General features: G+C 43.2%; 1 protein-coding gene and 1 long non-coding RNA gene across 2 annotated transcripts in view; one reads left to right on the forward strand and one right to left on the reverse strand.

Annotated features, from left to right (window-relative positions):
- The window catches only part of LOC310675440, a 65800-nt gene extending 51986 nt beyond the window's left edge, over positions 1–13814 (reverse strand). Inside the window, exon 1 of the long non-coding RNA XR_014510156.1 lies at positions 12436–13814. This is a non-coding gene — a long non-coding RNA (uncharacterized lncRNA). The remainder of the gene's footprint in view (positions 1–12435) is intronic.
- On the forward strand, positions 449–20165 carry GPR180 (G protein-coupled receptor 180). Its single transcript, XM_083435853.1, has 9 exons — positions 449–826; positions 3060–3218; positions 5651–5851; positions 8577–8757; positions 11417–11466; positions 13821–13978; positions 16725–16916; positions 17996–18073; positions 18907–20165. Exons 1-9 carry the CDS (start codon positions 688–690, stop codon positions 19063–19065), a joined length of 1317 nt encoding a protein of 438 aa, XP_083291979.1. The 5' UTR covers positions 449–687; the 3' UTR covers positions 19066–20165.
- The last annotated feature ends 231 nt before the right edge of the window (positions 20166–20396 follow it).

The following is a 20396-nucleotide window of genomic DNA, read 5'->3' on the forward strand; positions in this document are numbered from 1 at the left end:
AAGGCTTTTAGCGGGGACAATTAGAATAAGATCTATTATTTGATTATTGATGTAAACCTGCAAAATGTATTTTGAATTTTTTTTACCTCTCTACAGTACAATTTATTTTATTTTATTACCACTGCTTAGTGGCTGATGCAAATAAAAGATTCTTCTGATTCTGAATATAAAGTAAAATACGAATACTGATTATATATTTTGTGCTTTTATCTTTTGATTTTGTTCTGTGAACCGCCCTGAGACCTCGGGGTATATAAATTCAATAAATAATCATCAGAATGACAATAATCATCCTGTATAAGACGTGTCCCACGGCCATGACGTCACGAGTCCCTTCTGACGCCGCGTTCCCTCACCCTCTGCCCTTCTTTCGAAGTTTCCCCGCCCCCCTACCCACCCAGCAACCAATCAACAGGCTCGTCAAACACGGCCGGGTCACGCGGTTGGAGAGCTCGTTCCCTAGCAACCGCCGCCGCGCGCAGAAGTGGGGGATTCAAACGGGCTGCAGGCCGGAAGTATTCCCGTCTCTATCGGCTGGCCCCGCCCACCCCGCCGATCCGAAGAACGCTATTGGTTAGCTGCGCGGTCAATCCCGCTCCCGCCCGCCCACCCGTGAGGTTGTAGACGTGGTACGGGGATGGGAAAGCGGTGACTGAGGCGGCCGCTCCCGCCGCCGAGGGAACGACCATGGGGCTTCCGTGGCTCGCCTGGGCCACCCTGTGCTGGGGCGCGTGGCTCCCGGCGGCGCAGGCCAAGACGGTCCGGGGCGGCTTCTCCAGCGCGGCCGCTAGGGCTGGCCAGGCGGCGGCGCAGTTCCAATTCCACGGTAAGCGGGGCGCTGCCCGGCCCGGAGGAGGATCTCGCCCAGCGCCTTTTCGCAGCGCGATCCTATACGAGCCGAGCTCGGGATCGAGCGCAGCAGGGTCTTCGGTTGGGAGGAGACGGAGGGATGCGAGGGACCCCGTGCCAGGGCGTTTTCTGCTGTTTGCGCCCGTTTCCACGCGTTATGCGCCTTTGCGCAGCGCGATCCTATGCGCGCCGAGCTCGCGATGGAGCGCAGCAGGGCCTTCGGTTGGGAGAAGGAGGGATGCGAGGGATCCCGTGCCCGGGCCTTTTCTGCTGTTTGCGCCCAATTCCACGCGTTATGCGCCCTTTCTGGATTTGACAAGGGTTTGCCCGGACTCCAGGGGGCTGTGAGACTCGCCCCACCCTGAAGTCCACCGCCCTTTAGCCCCTCCGTAGCTACGGCTCTGACTGGACCTCAGCTGATCTTGCAGCCATGTACAGTATATCGTCACCTATATAGGTAAGGTAAAGGATCTCTGGATGGTTAAGTTCAGTCAGAGGTGACTATGGGGTGCAGCACTCATCTCGCCAGCATGAATAAACCGCTTCTGGTGCAACGGGATCCCGTGATGGAAACCAGAGCGCATGGAAACGCCATTTACCTTCCCCACCACAGCGGTACCTATTTATCTACTTGCACTGGCGTGCTTTCGAACTGCTAGGTTGGCAGGAGCTGGGACAGAGCAACAGGAGCTCACTCCATCACAGGGATTTGAACCTCCAACCTTTAAACCATTTAGTCCCGCATATATAAGTGACTGTAAAGGTAAAGGGAAGTGGGTGGCGCTGTGGTCTAAACCACTGAGCCTCTTGGGCTTGCCGATCAGAAGGCTGGAGGTTCAGATCCCCGTCATGGGGTGAGCTCCCGTTGCTCTGTCCCAGCTCCTGCCAACCTAGCAGTTCGAAAGCACACCAGTGCAAATAGATAAATAGGTACCACTCCAGCGGGAAGATAAAGGGTGTTTCCATGTGCTCTGGTTTCTGTCACAGTGTTCCATTGCGCCAGAATCGGTTTAGTCATGCTGGCCACATGACCCAGAAAGCTGTCTGTGGACAAACGCCAGCTCCCTTGGCCTAAAAGCGAGATGAGCGCCACAACCCCATAGTTGCCTTCAACTGGGTTTAACTGTCCATGAGTCCTTTACCTTTTTATATATCTTAGGTAAGCAATTAAATTTTGCATGCCCCACTTTTAACAAACAGCATTCGCTGTCAAAGAGGGAGGACGGCACTGTTGCAGCAGGAGTTTTTCTCCTGTTGGAGTGGCTTCTTGTTTTCCCCTTTGGAGGGTCATAGAATCGTAGGGTTGGAAGGGATCACGAGGGTCTCCTAGCCCAACCCCCTGCAATACAGGAATCTATTTGCTCAACATGGAGCTCGAACTCACAACCCTGAGATAAAGTGCTTCATGCTCTTCTACTGACTGAGCTATCTATCCTGCAGGCATCTGTCAGATGACAAGCATTGCCTTGCTAGTCGCATCTCCTTTCTGCTGGTTTGGATCTATGAGATTGCCCCAGTAATCGTAGGCCCAAGGTAAGCCCTGAATAAAGGGCGCTATAGGGGCAGAGGGCAGAGACTTAGGGCTGGATCCTAAGCCTCAAGAAGTTAAAGGCAAAACAAGTGAAACAACTCAAACACACTCTCTGCCAGACTTAGGCAAGCTCAGCCAGCTGCAGCCCCACTGCTGAACGGAGTCTGGATCTGGTGTAATTTTACCCTAGTTTAAGTTATATCAGCTTGCTTTATGCCAGTGTCTTATGTATAGGGTTGCTTCCATAGAGATCCAGTGAGTACATGGGTGTAATTGAGTCACTCAGCTGTCTGATTTGAGCCAACTGAAATCACTTTGCTGTATAAATAACATTCTGCAGCAGGGACAATCCAAAACATTTTTAATACCCACGTCAGAATGTCCCTTCCCCAAATAAATCTAGGTTCTACAATCCTATTTTAAGATAAATATATAGCAGCCCAATGTAGAGCATTTTTGCAGTTTGGAATTTTTTGTGCCTTGATGTAAGCTGGAAAAATAATTGCAGGCTTCTTATACAACTATTTGTTGAACTAAATATTGGTAGGAAAATGAACACTTGGCAGCGGTTTGCATTAAGAGGCAATTCTGCCAGCATTAAAAGCTTTCTAGATAATATTTCTCCTTTATTTCCGTCCTTATCTGTGTAATAGACTTTGACTTCTTTTTAAATATCAAGGTGATTGTGCTCTTCTGTATGTCAGAATCAACAATGTAGCAACAGCAGTTGGAAAAGAAGCCAAGCTTCACCTCTTTCAAGCTCAGGAATGGCTAAAGCTGCAAGAAAGCCACCAGGATTACAGCTGTAAAGAGAGATTGTCCAAAGCTCAGCTGATAAGTGAGTTCGAATGGGCAGTGGGTGTCATAAATATACTGAGTCAGTTCATAGCTTATTATATGCATCAGTTGAACAATAGGTTTAGGATGAAGAAAAAACTAAGAGAAGAGTTATGGTGTTTATAAATTTGCTCATGTAAACAAAAGGCATGGAATTGTAAGCCAAGGTACCTAGACTTAACTTCCATGCCATGCAAGCGGTATATATTGTGCCTGATTGCAACTTAGCCTTCATACATGCACTTTCCTGTGGTTTTTCAGCCACAATTTTCATATTGGGGTAACAATGCACAGCACATTCACACAGCAATGTGTGCAGCAGTGTGTCTCGCGCAAGCACATGCAGCAGCAGGCTGAACTGTGTCGTGAGCAAGCATGTGCAATAGCACATCACATAAAAATATACACGGCAATGCATCATGTGCAAGAAGCATCTCAGCACATGCAAAATGCATGCAGCAGCATGTCAGCTGCCCTTTCCTCATCCAGAAAGCAGCCTGCTCACTCTGTGACCACCATTTTTATTTATATCAAAACTGGCATGATAATCCACCGGGGGGAAATTTTGTATTTATTGAAAAAATGGCTTGCATCCTAAGATAAGTTCCCAGCCCGTTATTCCACCAAAACCCCTCTCCAGGAAATCAGGAGTCTTCCTAAACAATTTTGGTTGGGATTTAGAGGGCAATTAGGAGGAGGAAACTATTCTACCATGAACTTGTTAGAATCCAAGCTGCTATTAATTCTCCTCTCGGAGATCTCCAAACTCTTACAGGTATAGACTATCCAGGCATGTCCAACAAGTAGATTGTGATCTACCGGTAGATCACTGGACGTCTGTGGTAGATCACTGGCTCCCCCCAAAGAAGCTCAACAAGTTTGGCTCCCCTAAAAAAGCTCATCAACTTTGACCTTAACCCCCAAAAAGGAGGTAGATCACTGCCAGTCTTTAACTCTGTGAGTAGATCACAGTCTCTTGGGAGTTGGCCACCCCTGGACTATGCTCACATTCAGAAGTAGGAAACCTATAGCCCTCCAGATAAAACTCATCCCTGACCTCTGACCATTCTGCCTGGGTGGGGCTGATGGGAGCTGGTCCAATATCATCTGGAGGGCTACAGGTTTCCCATCCCTGCTTTCATGCCAAGTGCTTTAGGGCAGCAGTGAGGAAGGTGTGTTCCTCCAGATGTTTTGGGCTCTATTTCCCATCAGCCACAGCTAGCATGACCAACTGTCAGCGACGGTGAGAGCTGTAGTCCAAGAACATCTGGAGGACCCCAAGTTCCTCATTGCTGGCATAATGTCTGAGTTTTTAAGATACATTGATAAGTCTGCAATCCTATATACCTGGGAGCAAGTTCCTCTAAACTCAGTGGCAATTAGTAGATACGCATAGAATTGCATTGCACAAAGTGTCTGTTTGTTTTCTAAATATTTGTTTCTCATCTCTCTTAAACATTTTATCTCTTCAAAATATTTGGAGACTGCTCTGCTCTCTTTACAGCTGGTTTAAAACAAATTTCATCACTTAATTGTGGTTTGTCTTTGAATATCTTGAGTGTTAATATTTGAGTTCATAAGTAAGCTAGCATAGAATAAGCGTGCAGTGTTGTTTAGTTTCTGGGAAAATTAAGTCATTTGTATCATCCTATCTCCCCATACGCTACCATGGTCCAATTACAGACTCATTGAAAATGAAGTCAGCAGTTCAGAATCTTAATATAACATTTGTGGAGCACAAATATTTAGTGTACAAAATATTGAAGTTCCTCTTACAGTTATTATCAAAGAAGTGCTAATCATGATCATTCTTAATTTTATTGATCAAAATAAAGACGTGCAAATTATATCTCAGGACAGTATAATTATATAACTGAATTGAACAGATACTAAAAACATTATTGTAGTATCATTTGTGTATTTATATGAACAAGTCTAGTTATAATTGAATTCCCCCCCCCCCCTTTTCCTTTAGCCCAGCCTGTTCAGATTTTACCATGGACAAGTAGAGAATTGAGAATGTGGTTTGGGGCTGAAGGCATGCCACTGAATTAACATTTGAACTAGACCAAATATTATGATCACAATCTAAGCACAGCTTAGCACTTTTATATCCCATTGATTGCAGTGAGTTAGTTATGCACATGCTTAAACTGCCTCCTACTGAAATCAAAAGATCACTGAAACTGCTTAACATGTGTATGCATTGAACCGTATGGTTTTTAAGGGGTACAGGCACACTAAAACATGTAACACACATGCATCATATGGATCTGTTTTTTAAAAAGCCCCTTGATGCATGTGCATCTGGCAAAAACGGCTTGTGCATTCCTTAGCCACAGCTAACCTGAAAAGTTTCTTGTTTTCTAGCCTTGTTTTATGTCCTGTAAGCCAAAGCTTTCTGAGTTTATTCAAGTCTGGTTCCTTTTGCAGTGCACCTGAACAGCACAGAACAAAATTTGACTGTGTCCCAGATTCCGTATCCTGACACATGGTATGTGTTTTATGTTGACAAGTTTACCTGTGCGGTGAATTATGAGGACTCTGAATCCGAGGAAGTTCAATTTGAAATGGTGTTACTAAATCCAGATGCGGAAGGGAATCCTTTAGATCACTTTAGCGCAGGGGAATCAGGTAAGATGTTTCTTCTGGACTTTGGAGGAAATTGGTTGGGGAAGTGACAGGCAAAAATAACCCATTAAATTGTATACATATATTAGATGTTGCTATCCAGTTATCTATAGGATGAGGGAAACATACTTGCTTGGGAAAAGTATAGCATTGGTCATATAATGATGACTTTGAAGTGTCTGATAACTTTAATGTGCCCTAATAGATTAGTGTTCACCCACTATTTTTTATCCCTTTTTTTCACAATCCAGGACAATTACCCAAAGTGTCCACTTAGTTCCATTTTTGGTGCATTCTAATTGTGATGTCAGGACGCGGGTGGCGCTGTGGGTTAAACCACAGAGCCTAGGACTTGCCGATCAGAAGGTCGGCGGTTCGAATCCTCGCGACGCGATGAGCTCCCATGGCTCAGTCCCTGCTCCTGCCAACCTAGCAATTCGAAAGCATGTCAAAGTACAAGTAGATAAATAGGCAAGTAGATAAATTACCTTCCAGCGGGAGGTAAACGGCGTTTCCGTGCGCTGCTCTGGTTCGCCAGAAGCAGCTTAGTCATGCTGGCCACGTGACCTGGAAGCTGTATGCCGGCTCCCTCAGCCAGTAAAGCGAGATGAGCGCCGCAACCCCAGAGTCGGCCACGACTGGACCTAATGGTCAGGGGTCCCTTTACCTTTACCTTTAATTGTGATGTCTCAGAAGATACAGTGACACATTAATAGAATCAACCACTTCAATTTTATTATTACATAATTAGCATTAGTTGCTGATATATAGGACATTTTAGTTCTGACTGCAAACACAGCTTTAAAGAAAGTTATTTGCAGTTCATTGAATGGGCTAAGAATTTACAATGTAACAGAGATAAATGACTACTTCTTACACAGCAAAAATAAAAATAAAATAAAAATCCAGACAAGTATAAAAGGAAAATAAAATATTGAGAAATTCAGAGACCAGGTTTCTTTAATTCATCTTCATGTTACACACCATAGAACATGAACATCATTCTTTCAAAACTGAAAATAAGTGCGTTGTGGACTGGCTATGCCTTTTAAATGTTGCAGCAATGACATCTAGTGGTAAGATGAATGTTTCACACATCTGTTGCACGGCCTCTCAAATGTTGGCATAGTAAAATCTCGGTGAGTCAATTGTGTCCGCAAGTCTGAAGCAAAAGTGGAAGCTTCTTTGTTCCGTATGAAAAAGTGGTGTTTGGAGCATGTCCAGCATTATATTTGAAGAGAAATGTATGTCTGCCAACCGACACCTGAGAACCTCCTCTTCAAATGCTGCGATCGCTATGAATATTTGCAGCAGACATGCTGCAAACATCTCTTTTTGGTATTGTGAGGGGAAATAGAGATATGAGTGCATGGGAAGCACTTTTTATAGTGCAAACCTCCACATGTTTACGCAGAAGTAAATCCCATTAATTCAGTGACGCTTTCAAGCTAGGGTTCAGAGAATCACACCCTTGGGAAGCAATAATATTTTGTGTGTGAAGCGTGGCTCTGATGCCCATTCACAATGGATGTGGCATTAGCTGGGAGTGACCGACATGCATATACTACTATCCTGGCGTTTACTATACTTCTGTGTGTGCTGTGCTTGAAACATTTCAGTCACTTAGTGTTTGTCAACTGCTTTAGCAAAAGACATTACAACAGCAACAAAGAAGTCTTCGTATAAACAGATTTGTTGAGTTGAGAGCACTGTTCACAAATGCCGTATCCTCAAGGCAAACGTATAATGTTTGTATTGCAAAGTCAGCTCTATTCCATGACTGCAAAGAGGAGCTACATTTACCCAAAGGCTAGATTCTTGTCACTGAGCACAGTAAGTTTCAGACATTTCTGACAAGGCGCGTGTGTTTGCATATATACTTAGTAATTTCAACAGAGACGGTTGCTGGCTTAGTAAAAATAAAGTAGGCTGCAAATTATTTGTTACTAGACAGAAACAAGAAAATCCAATATCTGTCCCCAAGGTTTGTAAGCAATATTCATTGTACCAGCATCACACTGGAAATATTGGTGTTATAGTTAACAGTTATTTTAAAATCTATTAAGTTATTTTGGTGAAGGAACAAAATATTCTTTGGTCACATCTTAATTGGTTCTTTGAAATAAATTGGTTGCAATGCTCTTGAAAGGTAGCACACAACATCATAGGTTAGGGCATATCAGCATAATTGTATTGTGTTATCTTTTTAGATGCAGCCTGTTCTGGGACATGAAAGACAGGTAACAAATATAATTATTGATAAGACTCCAGCATTTCCAGTGTTGTTATGCTGGTATTGTGAGTATATATACAAGCACAGTACTTACAATCTGCTGGGGCAGTAGTTGTAGTTTCTTGCTTCTATTTATTAATAGAAATTTTTTTCCAGCCTTTTTAAAAAAACTGAGCTAGCAATTGTCTCTGTTGAAATATAGGCCTATATTAATAATAACCCTGCTTTGGCTGTACCTTAGGGACCACTTCTTTCTCCTGTTCAATAGGCTCATCTCTGCACACCAGAGATGAGTCGTTTTCTGTAGTACCCTTACTAAGTGAAACCCTTTTGAGTTCCCTTTGAGACTTCTGTTCTTAATTTAAATTTTATCTGGTCAGGTTGCTACTGTGTTTTGTCATTATTTTAGCTCTGGTATTTTTTTGTTTTTTGAAGGGTTGGACATTAAATATCTAAGTAAAGAAATGTTATGTAAGGTACTTCTTCTCTTTGCAGGCCTCCATGAGTTCTTCTTCCTGCTTGTTCTGGCATACTTCGTCGCTGCTTGCATATACGCTCAGACATTGTGGCAGACGATTAAAAAAGCAGGGCCTATGCACACTGTGTTAAAAGTTCTGTCGACTGTTCTGCTCTTGCAAGCCGCTTCCGCTTTTGCTAACTACCTACATTTTTCAAGGTAAATTTAAACCCTCCGCCTTTGGGCATACGAAGCTGCCATACCAAGTAACATCATTGGTCTTCCACGTCTAGTGCTGTCTGTGTCAGGGATGGGGAAGTTGTGGCTCTCCGGATGTTGTTTGACAGTGATCACCCCATATCATTGGTGATTCTGCCTGGAGCAAATGCAGGGTGGAGTCCAACATCTGGAGGGCTACAGGTCCCCCAACCCTGGTCTTGCTTTGGTAGTGACCTTCCCAGGTTTCAAGAAGGAATTTGCATTGTCAAATTGGTCTGAATTTATTTTATTTGGAAAAGTCGCTGCTTCAATGGCAGCTCTTGAGGCAGTTTGCTGTGGGTCTCGATCACGTTGTGTGTCTGTGCTCGATCTTGTTGCTCCAGCCGCTCCCTCCGAAGCTTTGGGAGCTCCTATAGAGCATCCTTTAACACTGCTGGACCCTTCAGAATTCAAACTTTTCCTTTCGACTTTTTTGAGAAGGTGCTTTACCCGTGCTCCCTTCCCATTTCCTCACAGCAATCGGACCACTCAGAGTGAGTGGCCTCCATCGTCCTCCATTGCCCACAGTTGACCCAGAAGTCATTGCTACCCACGTTCCTTTGTTCCCTTCAGATTGAATCTGAAATGTTCTTTCTGCAAATCACCACACAAGGGTGGTAGAGCAAAATACAGGGTGCTGGTCTGCCCCAGCACAGGGGAACAGCAGGTTTCGAACTCGCAGGCACACTGATACAATTACCTGAACAACTGTGCAAAGGTAGGCTACATGTATCTTAGGGCAGCTCCCTGCTTTGCACAATAAATGTTTTTGCTACATATACTGCAATACAGTGGTACCTCGAGTTAAGAACTTAATTTGTTCTGGAGGTCCGTTCTTAACCTGAAACTGTTCTTAACCTGAAGCACCACTTTAGCTAATGGGGCTTCCTGCCGCCGCCGCGCCACCGGAACACGATTTCTGTTCTCATCCTGAAGCTAAGTTCTTAACCCGAGGTACTATTTCTGGGTTAGCGGAGTCTGTAAGCTGAAACGTCTGTAGCCCGAGGTACCACGGTATTACACTGCTGTTTCCTAGAACAGCATAAAAGACATACAAACATGTAAATGTATGTTGGAACCCTGAATCGCCAGAGTCTCCATATGCATTCACAGGTGTGAATGTTTCCCACACTTTACATAATACATATTTGCTTCAGGAAACACTGGTGTGTGGGTGTGCAAGGAAACACATCTATCTCCTAATATTTACACCATCCCCAATAGATGATCATCCACTGTTCTCTGTACAAAAGAGTGAGATAGGAAATAACCATTTAGCAGAGCTCATTTAGGTTTTGTAGTAGGGAATGCAATTCAATGCTGAAAACAGGTGAAGAAACAAACTGTTGTCACTTTCCACTATAAAGCCTAAATATGCTGTTCTAAAGGTGTTCTTCCACCTTAATTTTATTTTCTTGTAATTAAACATGTATGCTTCAGCTTCCTTTCAACTCAGATGTATTGATCAATTGTCATTATTGTTGGTTCCTCTAGATTTGCTGCATTTAAACTTAACTGAGGCCTACCACTCTGGAGGGGACGCGGGTGGCACTGTGGGTTAAACCACAGAACCTAGGGCTTGCTGATCAGAAGGTCGGCGGTTTGAATCCCCACGACGGGATGAGCTCCCGTTGCTCGGTCCCTGCTCCTGCCAACCTAGCAGCTCGAAAGCACGCAATGCAAGTTGATAAATAGGTACCGCTCTGGCGGGAAGGTAAACGGCGTTTCCGTGCGCTGCTCTGGTTCGCCAGAAGCGGCTTAGTCATGCTGGCCACGTGACCCGGAAGCTGTATGCCGGCTCCCTCGGCCAGTAAAGCGAGATGAGCGCCGCAACCCCAGAGCCGGCCACGACTGGACCCAACGGTCAGGGGTCCCTTTACCTTTTTACCAATACAACAGAATAGTATTGACATTTTGTTTCAGTATTTCCCCTTTATGTAAAAAGAGTTACATAAATTCAATCAAGTGCATTTTCTCACTCACTCTCTCCCTATATATATATGTATTGCTCTTTTGCCCTCCAATTAAAAAACACTTTAAAAAGTAAATAAAAGCTTTTAAGTTTTTGAAAGTCCTCTTTTGCTGCACTTCCACAAAAAACAACTGCCATCTTTTCAGTGTTCTGCAGGCAACGTTTTGGACAGCCCCACTTGTTGCAAAACTTGTGGACCTAAAGAAAAATAGGAAATACAGTGCAGAAAAAGGCCATTATGTGCAGCAGCTAATCCAACTCAGGATGATGGGAGGTATTGGCATTGCATTTTGGGAGCCAGGAGACCTCCAGATCAACCCAATTTGCATGCCACTGCGCACCGCTAGTGTAGCCTCTTCTGTTAAGAAGTCAAATCTGCTTCACAGAAATTCATATGAGAAAAGCAGAATTCTGGAGTTTCTGTGCGGAATGCAAAATAGTTATATGCTAGTAGATTGGCCCATTTCCTTTATCATTTACAAGCTGGAGGCAAACCCAGCTGATTTTCATGTTATGTATTCTTAAAGCTTTTACAAAGTTATTTTCATTTTTTTTAATATCCAAAAATAGTATTAGTGGTGGTTGTGTTTATGCTTTTATGATGCGTATTTCTTTAGTATAATTTATCAAGCTGGTTTTCCTTTTTAGTTACTCTAAAAATGGAGTAGGAGCACCTTTTATGGGAAGCCTTGCAGAGTGTAAGTACATCTTGCTTTCTTTGAGCTGGTCACAAATGAGGACGTTGGTTTTAGGGAAGCACGTTATCTGGATGTTAATATAACTTGTATAACATGAAATGCTGAGTCTCTTGGAAAGTCAGAGTGGTTTAAAATATTAGATAAAAAATTTAAGCCACACCTAGAAAACTGTCTTTGCACAGAGTTGCAATTCCCGGCTGCGTCTGCAGCAAATGGGGCTCTTTACCCTTATTTATTAAAAATAGTTATGCTTTTTAGAACAGTGTTAGAGTCCACTCAAGCATTCTGCTCAAAACTAAGCCCCATGAAATCAGTAAAACTTCATTCATATAAGTCAATATAGGATTGTAGCTTAACTACAAGTTAAATCGCTTCAGCTAAACAAATTTCATTTCCCCCCTTAGGGTGTTCCAGGCAGACAGTTTCTTGTGCAAATATTCCTGTAAAGACGTGGCACAGGTTAGACCCCACTCTGTGATTTGCCACTGCTCCTTTCCTCACTTCCAGATTCTTTCTCTTGCTTCCTCACAAAAGAGGTGTGCATTTTCCCCAGATGTTGTAGACTCAAGTCTCCATACAGTCATGCACGCCTTTGCTAAATTTCTTGCAGCAAAAGCTAAACCTGAAACCTACTATTTCAAGATATGCCAACACGACTCCACCCTTACATGTGCTGATTTTAATTTCATTTAATTTAATTTTTCTTCTAGCATATTGCGTAAAATCTGTTGGGTACAATTTTTACAATACTGTGCTGTTTCCTGGGGCTCTTGTACTTCCAGGAGGACTGTGCAGTGTTAATTGGAGCAGTCAATGCTTTTGTTGCAGCGAAACTTACTTAATTGCAAACCAGTGTATCTCCTGCCAGTGTCGGGAAAAAACACATTTCTGTCCCTAGCTATTGCAACTGTTGACCTTCAGTGTACAAAAGGTGACTGTGTTGCTGTTGTGTGGCAAATACAATGGTACCTTGGTTCTCAAACTTAATCCGTTCTGAAAGTCCGTTCCAAAACCAAAGCGGTCCAAAACCAAGGCACACTTTTCCATAGAAAGTAATGCTAAACGGATTAGTCCGTTCCAGACTTTTAAAAGCAACAGCAATTTATTATGAATTTTACTATCTAACAAGACCATTGATCCATAAAATGAAAGCAATAATCAATGTACTGTACTATTAAATAAGACAGTATTGTAGATGATTAAAAAAAATGTTTTTAAAAAAATTCTTACCTGCACTGATGATAGTCATTGTTTGGATGGGGGGCTTTTATCCATTTCCACAGTCGCACAACCAATCAGTAGCTGAACAGGGTTCCACACAGTCACAAAAACAAATGAACCAAAAAAGCCTCAAAAACAAAAACGCAAAATAAATGGCAGAAACAAAAGCACCAAACTTAATCTGTTCCGAAAGTCCATTTGACTTCTGAAATGTTCAAAAACCAAGGCACAGCTTCTGATTGGTGCAGGTGCCCCAGAAACAATAGCCGACAACCACATCGGACGTTCGGCTTCTGGAAAACGTTTGAAAACCGGAACACTTACTTCTGGGTTTTCAGCATTTGGGAACCCAAGGCGTTTGAGAACCAAAGCATTTGAGAACCAAGGTACCACTGTACTGGATGCATCCGGTGACATAGACCTTTTTGTTTTTTTAAGATGCTTTTCTGGACACATACAGAACAGCTCTGGATAGATGACGTGTACAGGCTCTCAAGAGGGAGGGGGAAAACATAAGCATGAAATCATGGTCCTCCTTCATTTTGTCCCCTCTCATTTCAGAAATATTTTTATGGCATTTCCCTTCTTCCTTGTGCGTTCCATAGATCTGATTCTGGTTTAAGCGTTCCAAAAATACGTTTAAAAGCCATGCAAGGCTGTCGCTGCACACTGTCCATACTGTGGTTGCAGTGACAACCACAGTAAAGCTCTGGACCAGCCTTCCCTAACATCATGGCCAGTTGTTGGGGGTGATGAAGATCTTGGGTCCCGAGGTTGGGGAAGTCTGGTCCAGATTATGAAAATTGCATTCCTCCACTAGAGGACATTGTGTACAGCAGAGGCTCTAAATATTGAGGAAAAAGCCGATGTATACAGGAAGCTTTGTATTGGAACACCAATGGACAAAATTTTAATGAATTTGTACTCCAAGAGTGCTGGTCAGTATGCATGCTATTTATCTAGGCTAGATCATCCCGCTAGTTATATTGAAGTGTTTACAACAGTGTTAATTGACCTCTTATGTACCGGTATGTTTTGCAGAAGTAAAGCTCTACAACAGGCCATTTTATACAGAGGTTTTTCTTGGTGGCGTATTTCAGACAATTCAGTTATATTAATGTTCTTCCCCTTAGTGTGCGACATAATCTCTCAGGTGCAGATGCTCTATCTGTTGCTCAGTTTGTGCATGGGATGGACAATAGGGAGAATGAAGAAATCTCAGAGTAAACCTCTCCAGTGGGATTCTACTCCAACCTCCACAGCCATTGCAATAGCTGTCGTGGTAACACAGGTCTGTTTTCGCGCTGGGTGTTTTATTTACTGTGGAAGTGCTTTGGGGGGTAATTAAGAAACATTAATAAGCATGTTGTTGTTGTGTTGTTGTTTAGTCGTTCAGTCATGTCCGACTCTTCGTGACCCCATGGACCAGAGCACGCCAGGCACTCCTGTCTTCCACTGCCACCCGCAGTTTGGTCAGACTCATGTTTGTAGCTTCGAGAACACTGTCCAACCATTTCGTCCTCTGTCGTCCCCTTCTCCTTGTGCCCTCCATCTTTCCCAGCATCAGGGTCTTTTCCAGGGAGTCTTCTCTTCTCATGAGGTGGCCAAAGTCTTGGAGCCTCAGCTTCACAATCTGTCCTTCCAGTGAGCACTCAGGGCTGATTTCCTTAAGAATGGATAGGTTTGATCTTCTTGCAGTCCATGGGACTCTCAAGACTCTCCTCCAGCACCATAATTCAAAAGCGTCAATTCTTCGGCGATCAGCCTTCTTTATGGTCCAGCTCACACTTCCATACATCACTACTGGGAAGACCATAGCTTTTACTATACGGACCTTAATAAGCATAATAAGCATTAATAAGCATATGATGTGGTAATGATCCTGCACGAAGAGAAGAGGCTGTCTGTACTGATGTTCCTTTGGGAATGTTGTGAAAGGGTATCCAACCCAAAATACTGCAAATGCTGCTGTCGATGGTAGTGATACAGATGATTGAAAACTCTTCAGGAGAGCTCTTGCAGGCTGACAGAGGATTTGATGTAATACCTAGCTCCTGAAAAAGTAGCAGCCCTAAGTACCTGGTTGTACATTTTCTAAATCCTCACTGATGGCTAAGTATTTCCAGGGTCACTCAGAGTCTCTCCTTTAGCTACACTGATACACTGCCCAAAATGTGAAATGGGAAGTCCCTCATTCAAATCTGCTCTTAATCATGAACTTCCTTTGCTGTTTTAAGCCAGGGGAAGCCAGCCTGCCCCCCTCACCCACCCAAATGTTGCTGGACTAAAATCCTTATCACCTCCTGACCGCATGGCAAACGGTCAGAGATGGTGGAATTTGTAGCCCAGTGTCTAGAGGGCACCAAGTTTGCCGCCGCTGCCACAGGCAAACTGTTTTTCTCTTCATACCAGCACTGGCTTACTAGTTGCCAAAGTACAGTGGACCCTCCGGATATGAATTAAATTTGTTCCGGGGTCCATCCGCAACCCGAAAAGTCCGTAGGCAGAGGTGCCGCTTCTGCGCGCGGCGAAACCCAGAAGTATATACACTTCCGGGTTTGCCACGTTCATAACCCGAAAGTTATGTATCCAGAGCGGTATGTAACTAGAGAGTCCACTGTAATTGACCTGTCGCAATCCCCCAGCAACTCTATCAAATTCAAATAAAGATTTGGTAACTATTTTGTCCAGCTCATCACTAGAAAGGAAAAGGCCAATGTTCTCAAAAGCTGTGAGGAAAATTTCACATATGAATCTTACATGCCTTTTGGGGGGCGGGCGGGGGGAAGGTATGCAATGTTCCAACTGATCAGTTACCCAAAGATTTCATGACAGCCTATAGACGGGATTCTTTTCTTTCTCATTTTTGGCAAAATATACTTCTTGGACTATTGTCTAGAGCAGTGGTGAACAAACTCTTTTCTTTCAAGGGCTTCACACCCTTAGGGTAATCTGTGGGGGACCGCATATTGGCACCAAAGGTGGATGGCACTGCTTCTCTTTTATTTCTCTTTTTTTACCACTCCGTTCTCTCCATTTAACTCCCTGGTTTTCCCTTGTTACCTGTACGAACTCAGGATGCCATGGGATTAGGCCTTGATTTATCCACCCCTGGTCCTGAGAATGAAGAGACATGTCTCCAAGCATTCATTCATTCATTGGCCCTCTGTGCTTCATATATTGATGGGCATTCAGCAGAAAAAAACAGTTCTCACCTCTCAGCCATATGCCTCTGAGAACCCCATTACAACATGTGGCCCTGAGCTGGTACATGTATTATATGCGCACCAGCCATGATAAGTGTTGTCTGCCATTTAATTTTTACTGTGATATCTTTCTCTCTTTCCCTCTCTCTCTCTCTCTCTCTCTCTCTCTCACACACACACACACACATACACAGGTACCGTATTTTCCATATTATAGACTCCCCCATGTATAAGATGCCCCCTATTTTGATATTATTTTTTAGGAAAAAAAGCCTAGTCTTATACAGGGGAAAATACGGAATATTGAAAGATTATATTACCTTTTAAACAAACAAGCTAAATGGGCACAGGTGAAAGGTTTCCTTCTCTGACATAGTTCTAATTATTTCTAAACTAATGCTTGTTTATTTCTTCTCCCAAGGCTAAAAAGCCCATTCACAGAGTTCTCTTGGCAAGTGCCTGTCACACCTTATAGAAGCCTGCATGGTGTTGTCAACAGAAGGAATCTGCCACTGAATTGGGACCCTATAATTGAAGCAAAATTATCCACATCAGTCCCAAACAGAGAGTCCTTGAACTTTTGTCCACCCCTGACCACCTCACATCCTAAAAAGATTGTATTAAAAAACAAAATTGCTGACTAGAATCTCAGTTTTATTGAAGAGGGCTTCAGTGAATTCTACTCTTTTTGTTCCTCCTTCCTCCCTCCCCACTGCCTAGACTAACAATGTGGGGCCATCATATATTGTTTTTATACTGTACAAAGTTATATGAAAAAAGATCCATCTGGACACTATCTTTCTTCTAATTGTGTTCCTTGTTCTTTTGCAGGGCATTTTGCTAATTTGGGAACAGTTTGAGGATACAAATCATCACAGCTACCACTCACACCAAAGTTTAGCAGGCGGTCTTCTCATTGGCTTGAGAATTTGCCTAGCTCTGTCGCTTGGCTGCGGACTTTACCAGATCATCCGAATTGAGAGAAGCACACTGAAAAGAGAATTCTATATCACTTTCACAAAGGTATGTGCATCATATAGAAACTCAGTGTATTCTTCCAGAGCGCTATTGAATGCAGTGTCTAGTTTGGAGGAAAATAAAACAGTGCAATCTCATATGTACTTACAAATGTTTGATTGTGTTTAATGGAGCTTATTTCCAAGTTATTGTGTACAGGATTGTAGTTTGAGGCTCCAATCCTATGCACACTTACATGGAAGTAAACCCCATGGAACACAGTGAGACTTCACTTCTGAGTACATACATACATACATACATACCGTATTTTTCGCCCTATAGGACGCACTTTTTCCCCTCCAAAAATGAAGGAGAAATGTGTGTGCGTCCTATGGGGCGAATGCAGGCTTTCACTGAAGCCTGGAGAGCGAGAGGGGTCGGTGCGCACCGACCCCTCTCGCTTTCCAGGCTTCAGGAAGCTATCTGCAAGCCTGGGGAGACCGATGGGAGTTCCTGCCGGGCTCCCAAGGCTTGCGGATAGCAGCCTGTTCTGGGGGCTGGGGTCAAGCTCGGGCCTGGGGGGGAAATATTTTTTTTCCCCTTTATTTCCCCCCCCCCCAAAACTAGGTGCGCCCTATGGGCCGGTGCGCCCTATAGGGCGAAAAATAATGTACATACATAGGGTTTGGTTAAGCAAGGTATGATGTTATACATCAAGACTCTCATAATGGTCTATGGCTTGATGCAGAAGAGCACTTAGTAAGTTACAGAACGTATTTTAACATGTGAAATGAAAATGAAAATATGTAACTAGAGATCTGTTAATGGACAGAGTGACTTTTAGTACTGACAGATGATGATGATGATGATGATGATGATGATGATGATGATAACTTTCCTAAACAGGGCTGCCTTTAGGTGTCTTCTAAAGTCAGATAGTTGTTTATGTCCTTGACATCTGATGGGAGGGCATTCCACAGGGTGGGTACCACTACCACTAAGGCCCTCTGCCTGGTTCCCTGTAACCTCACTTCTCGCAGTGAGGGAACCGCCAGAAGGCCCTCGGAGAAGGACCTCAGTGTCCGGGCTGAACGATGGAGGTGGAGATGCTCCTTAGCTGATAGTGGTCTTCCTTCTTCTTTCAGGGCTGTCTTCTGTGGTTTTTGTGTCACCCAAGTCTTGTATCCATATCTCTAGTGTTAAGAGATTACCAGCGAGAGAAGGTAGGTAGATACAGCATAATAAAACTTGAGTCAGTTACCGAATGAAGGCTTAAATGTATGCAAGACTTTGGATTGTTAAACTTTGATAAGTAATAGGAATTTCTGAATCTATTTTTTCCCCTGTAGCCCCCTTCAATCATTCCACATGAAGGAGCAACATGTATAGGGGGGGAGTTGTGGGACCCCCTTCCCTTCCTCCAGCACATCAAGTTCCCCTGGCCCCACCAGTCATGTGGATGCTTGAGGCAGGGAAATCTGTGCATGTTGACTTCCTCATATCCTGGAACTCTAATTGTGCAAGATCCAGGAAAGCCTGCAAAACGTGAATGGCGGGGCCAGAGGGAACTGCACAGTCCCTTGCTACCGGTATTGCCCCTTCATGTGCGTAATGTATGCAGGCAGCTTTAGAATTGTGACGTTAAGAGATCCCATGAAAGCCAGTGTGGTGTAGTGGTTCAGAGCGGTAGTCTCGTAATCTGGTGAACCGGGTTCGATTCCCTGCTCCTCCACATGCAGCTGCTGGGTGACCTTGGGCCAGTCACACTTCTCTGAAGTCTCTCAGCCCCACTCACCTCACAGAGTGTTTGTTGTGGGGGAGGAAGGGAAAGGAGAATGTTAGCCGCTTTGAGACTCCTTAAAAAGGGAGTGAAAGGCGGGATATCAAATCCAAACTCTTCTCTTCTTCTTCTACATGAAATTGTGTTTTAAGAGATCTGGCGATTCCCAAGGTGAACTTCTAAACTTGAATTCCTGGGTCGGTCCAGTAAATTTCAGGTGAATATTCTGTTCTTCCTACAAAGCTCTCTTTGTTTTCTTTTCCTTTCATATTTTAGGTCATTACCATAGGCGTCATCCTCTGCCAGTTGTTCTCCATGGTCCTCCTGTACCGACTCTTTGTTTCCCATAGTCTGTATTGGGAAGTGTCCTCCCTCTCTTCAGTAACACTGCCACTTACTGTAGCATCTGGACATAAAAGCCGCCATCACTTCTGAGATGCATCTGGGAGATCCGTTGACAAATGTGCAATAAAGACTTGGAAATGTGCAGCTGTTTTCAGCAGTGAATCCACCACAGAGGATCTTTGGGAGAAACGAAACAATCAGTATACAGAATTACACTGCAGCAGGAGCTGAACGAGTGCAGGTATGAGGCAGATTTTCTCAAAAATTGTGACCAAGCATCTTGGATGAAGTCAAGGAAAATTCTTAACCTCGGTGTTTTCACTTAAAAACTGCCTCATCTTATGTTGGAACTAGATCCAAATTGTCATAACTGCAAGCATAAATGGATCACATAGACCACTTTTGGAATTAAAATAATATATTGTTTTAAAGTTGCTTTGAAACCGTGCAAATTGTGCAGGAGTTTAAAAGCACTTGAAAATTGTAATAGGTCCAGGAAACCAGTGTAAAATGTTTACAGCAAACTGTAGCACTCATTATTTGTGTTTTTTAAAACGAAAAGAAAAAAACACTTCCTTGCCTTGAGATTTGGATGCAATTCAGATTTCAGCTTGATTACCAATTGCTTTTTACACACCATGTTTGTGACAAATGTTACAAGAGCATAAGGGTGATGGACTAACTTGAGTTCTGTTTTTTAAAAAACAAAAACTTGGCATTGTTAAGGTTATAAAAACAGCAGGCTAGCATCTCCTAAACTTGGGGGGGGGGGGTATGCGATGCAGCACTAGAATTTTAATCCTGATATAATTCATTACTCTTACATTGAGGATTCAATCATAATTAAGCCATATTCACAGATTAAATTAACAGAAGCATTTCAAATAAATGTTAGTTTCAGTCATCAACTACCCATGAATTCCTGCCCAAGGATACTTAATCAGGATTAAATTTTCTATGAATAATTGAAAAACAAAATACTCACTGGATTTGTTATAATCCATGTTGGCAGTGGGTTCTAAGTAGTTGCCATCTCCCACCCATTGTAGTAGAAGCACACTTTGAAATGATTCCTAGCATTCAGACTGCCATTGTAAATATATACTCTTGTTGAAGTGCCTATTTATTGCTCAAGATTGAAATAATTTGAATGACTTTTGCTATATAAAATAAACATTCCTGTTAAGTAATTTCTGTGCTGTTGTGTGCTATTAAATCGTGCTTGTAAACTGGTGTCTCGGAGGAAATGTGAAGCTGGTTTTATAATACGCTTTAGTTTTTTTTCTGAGTTCCAGACACAAGGCTGTGTTTGTACCATCATCAAAAGCCAGCCATGAAAGCTGATTGATTCATGCTTATTTACTCTTCCTACTTGCTCCAAGGCAATACTCGCACTGTGTTGAGCCAACTGCCAGAAGAAA

Source organism: Podarcis tiliguerta (assembly GCF_965153285.1).
Source record: "Podarcis tiliguerta genome assembly, chromosome: 4".
In the NCBI taxonomy this organism is placed as follows: domain Eukaryota; kingdom Metazoa; phylum Chordata; class Lepidosauria; order Squamata; family Lacertidae; genus Podarcis; species Podarcis tiliguerta.

What these genes read in the sequence shown, in the direction of transcription:
- GPR180 (XM_083435853.1), top strand. Translation starts at nt 688, where the DNA reads ATGGGGCTTCCGTGGCTCGCCTGGGCCACCCTGTGCTGGGGCGCGTGG. An exon ending in GTCCAAAGCTCAGCTGATAA is followed by an intron (nt 3,219 to 5,650) that starts GTGAGTTCGAAT and finishes TTCCTTTTGCAG; the next exon opens with TGCACCTGAACAGCACAGAA. An exon ending in CTTTAGCGCAGGGGAATCAG is followed by an intron (nt 5,852 to 8,576) that starts GTAAGATGTTTC and finishes TTCTCTTTGCAG; the next exon opens with GCCTCCATGAGTTCTTCTTC.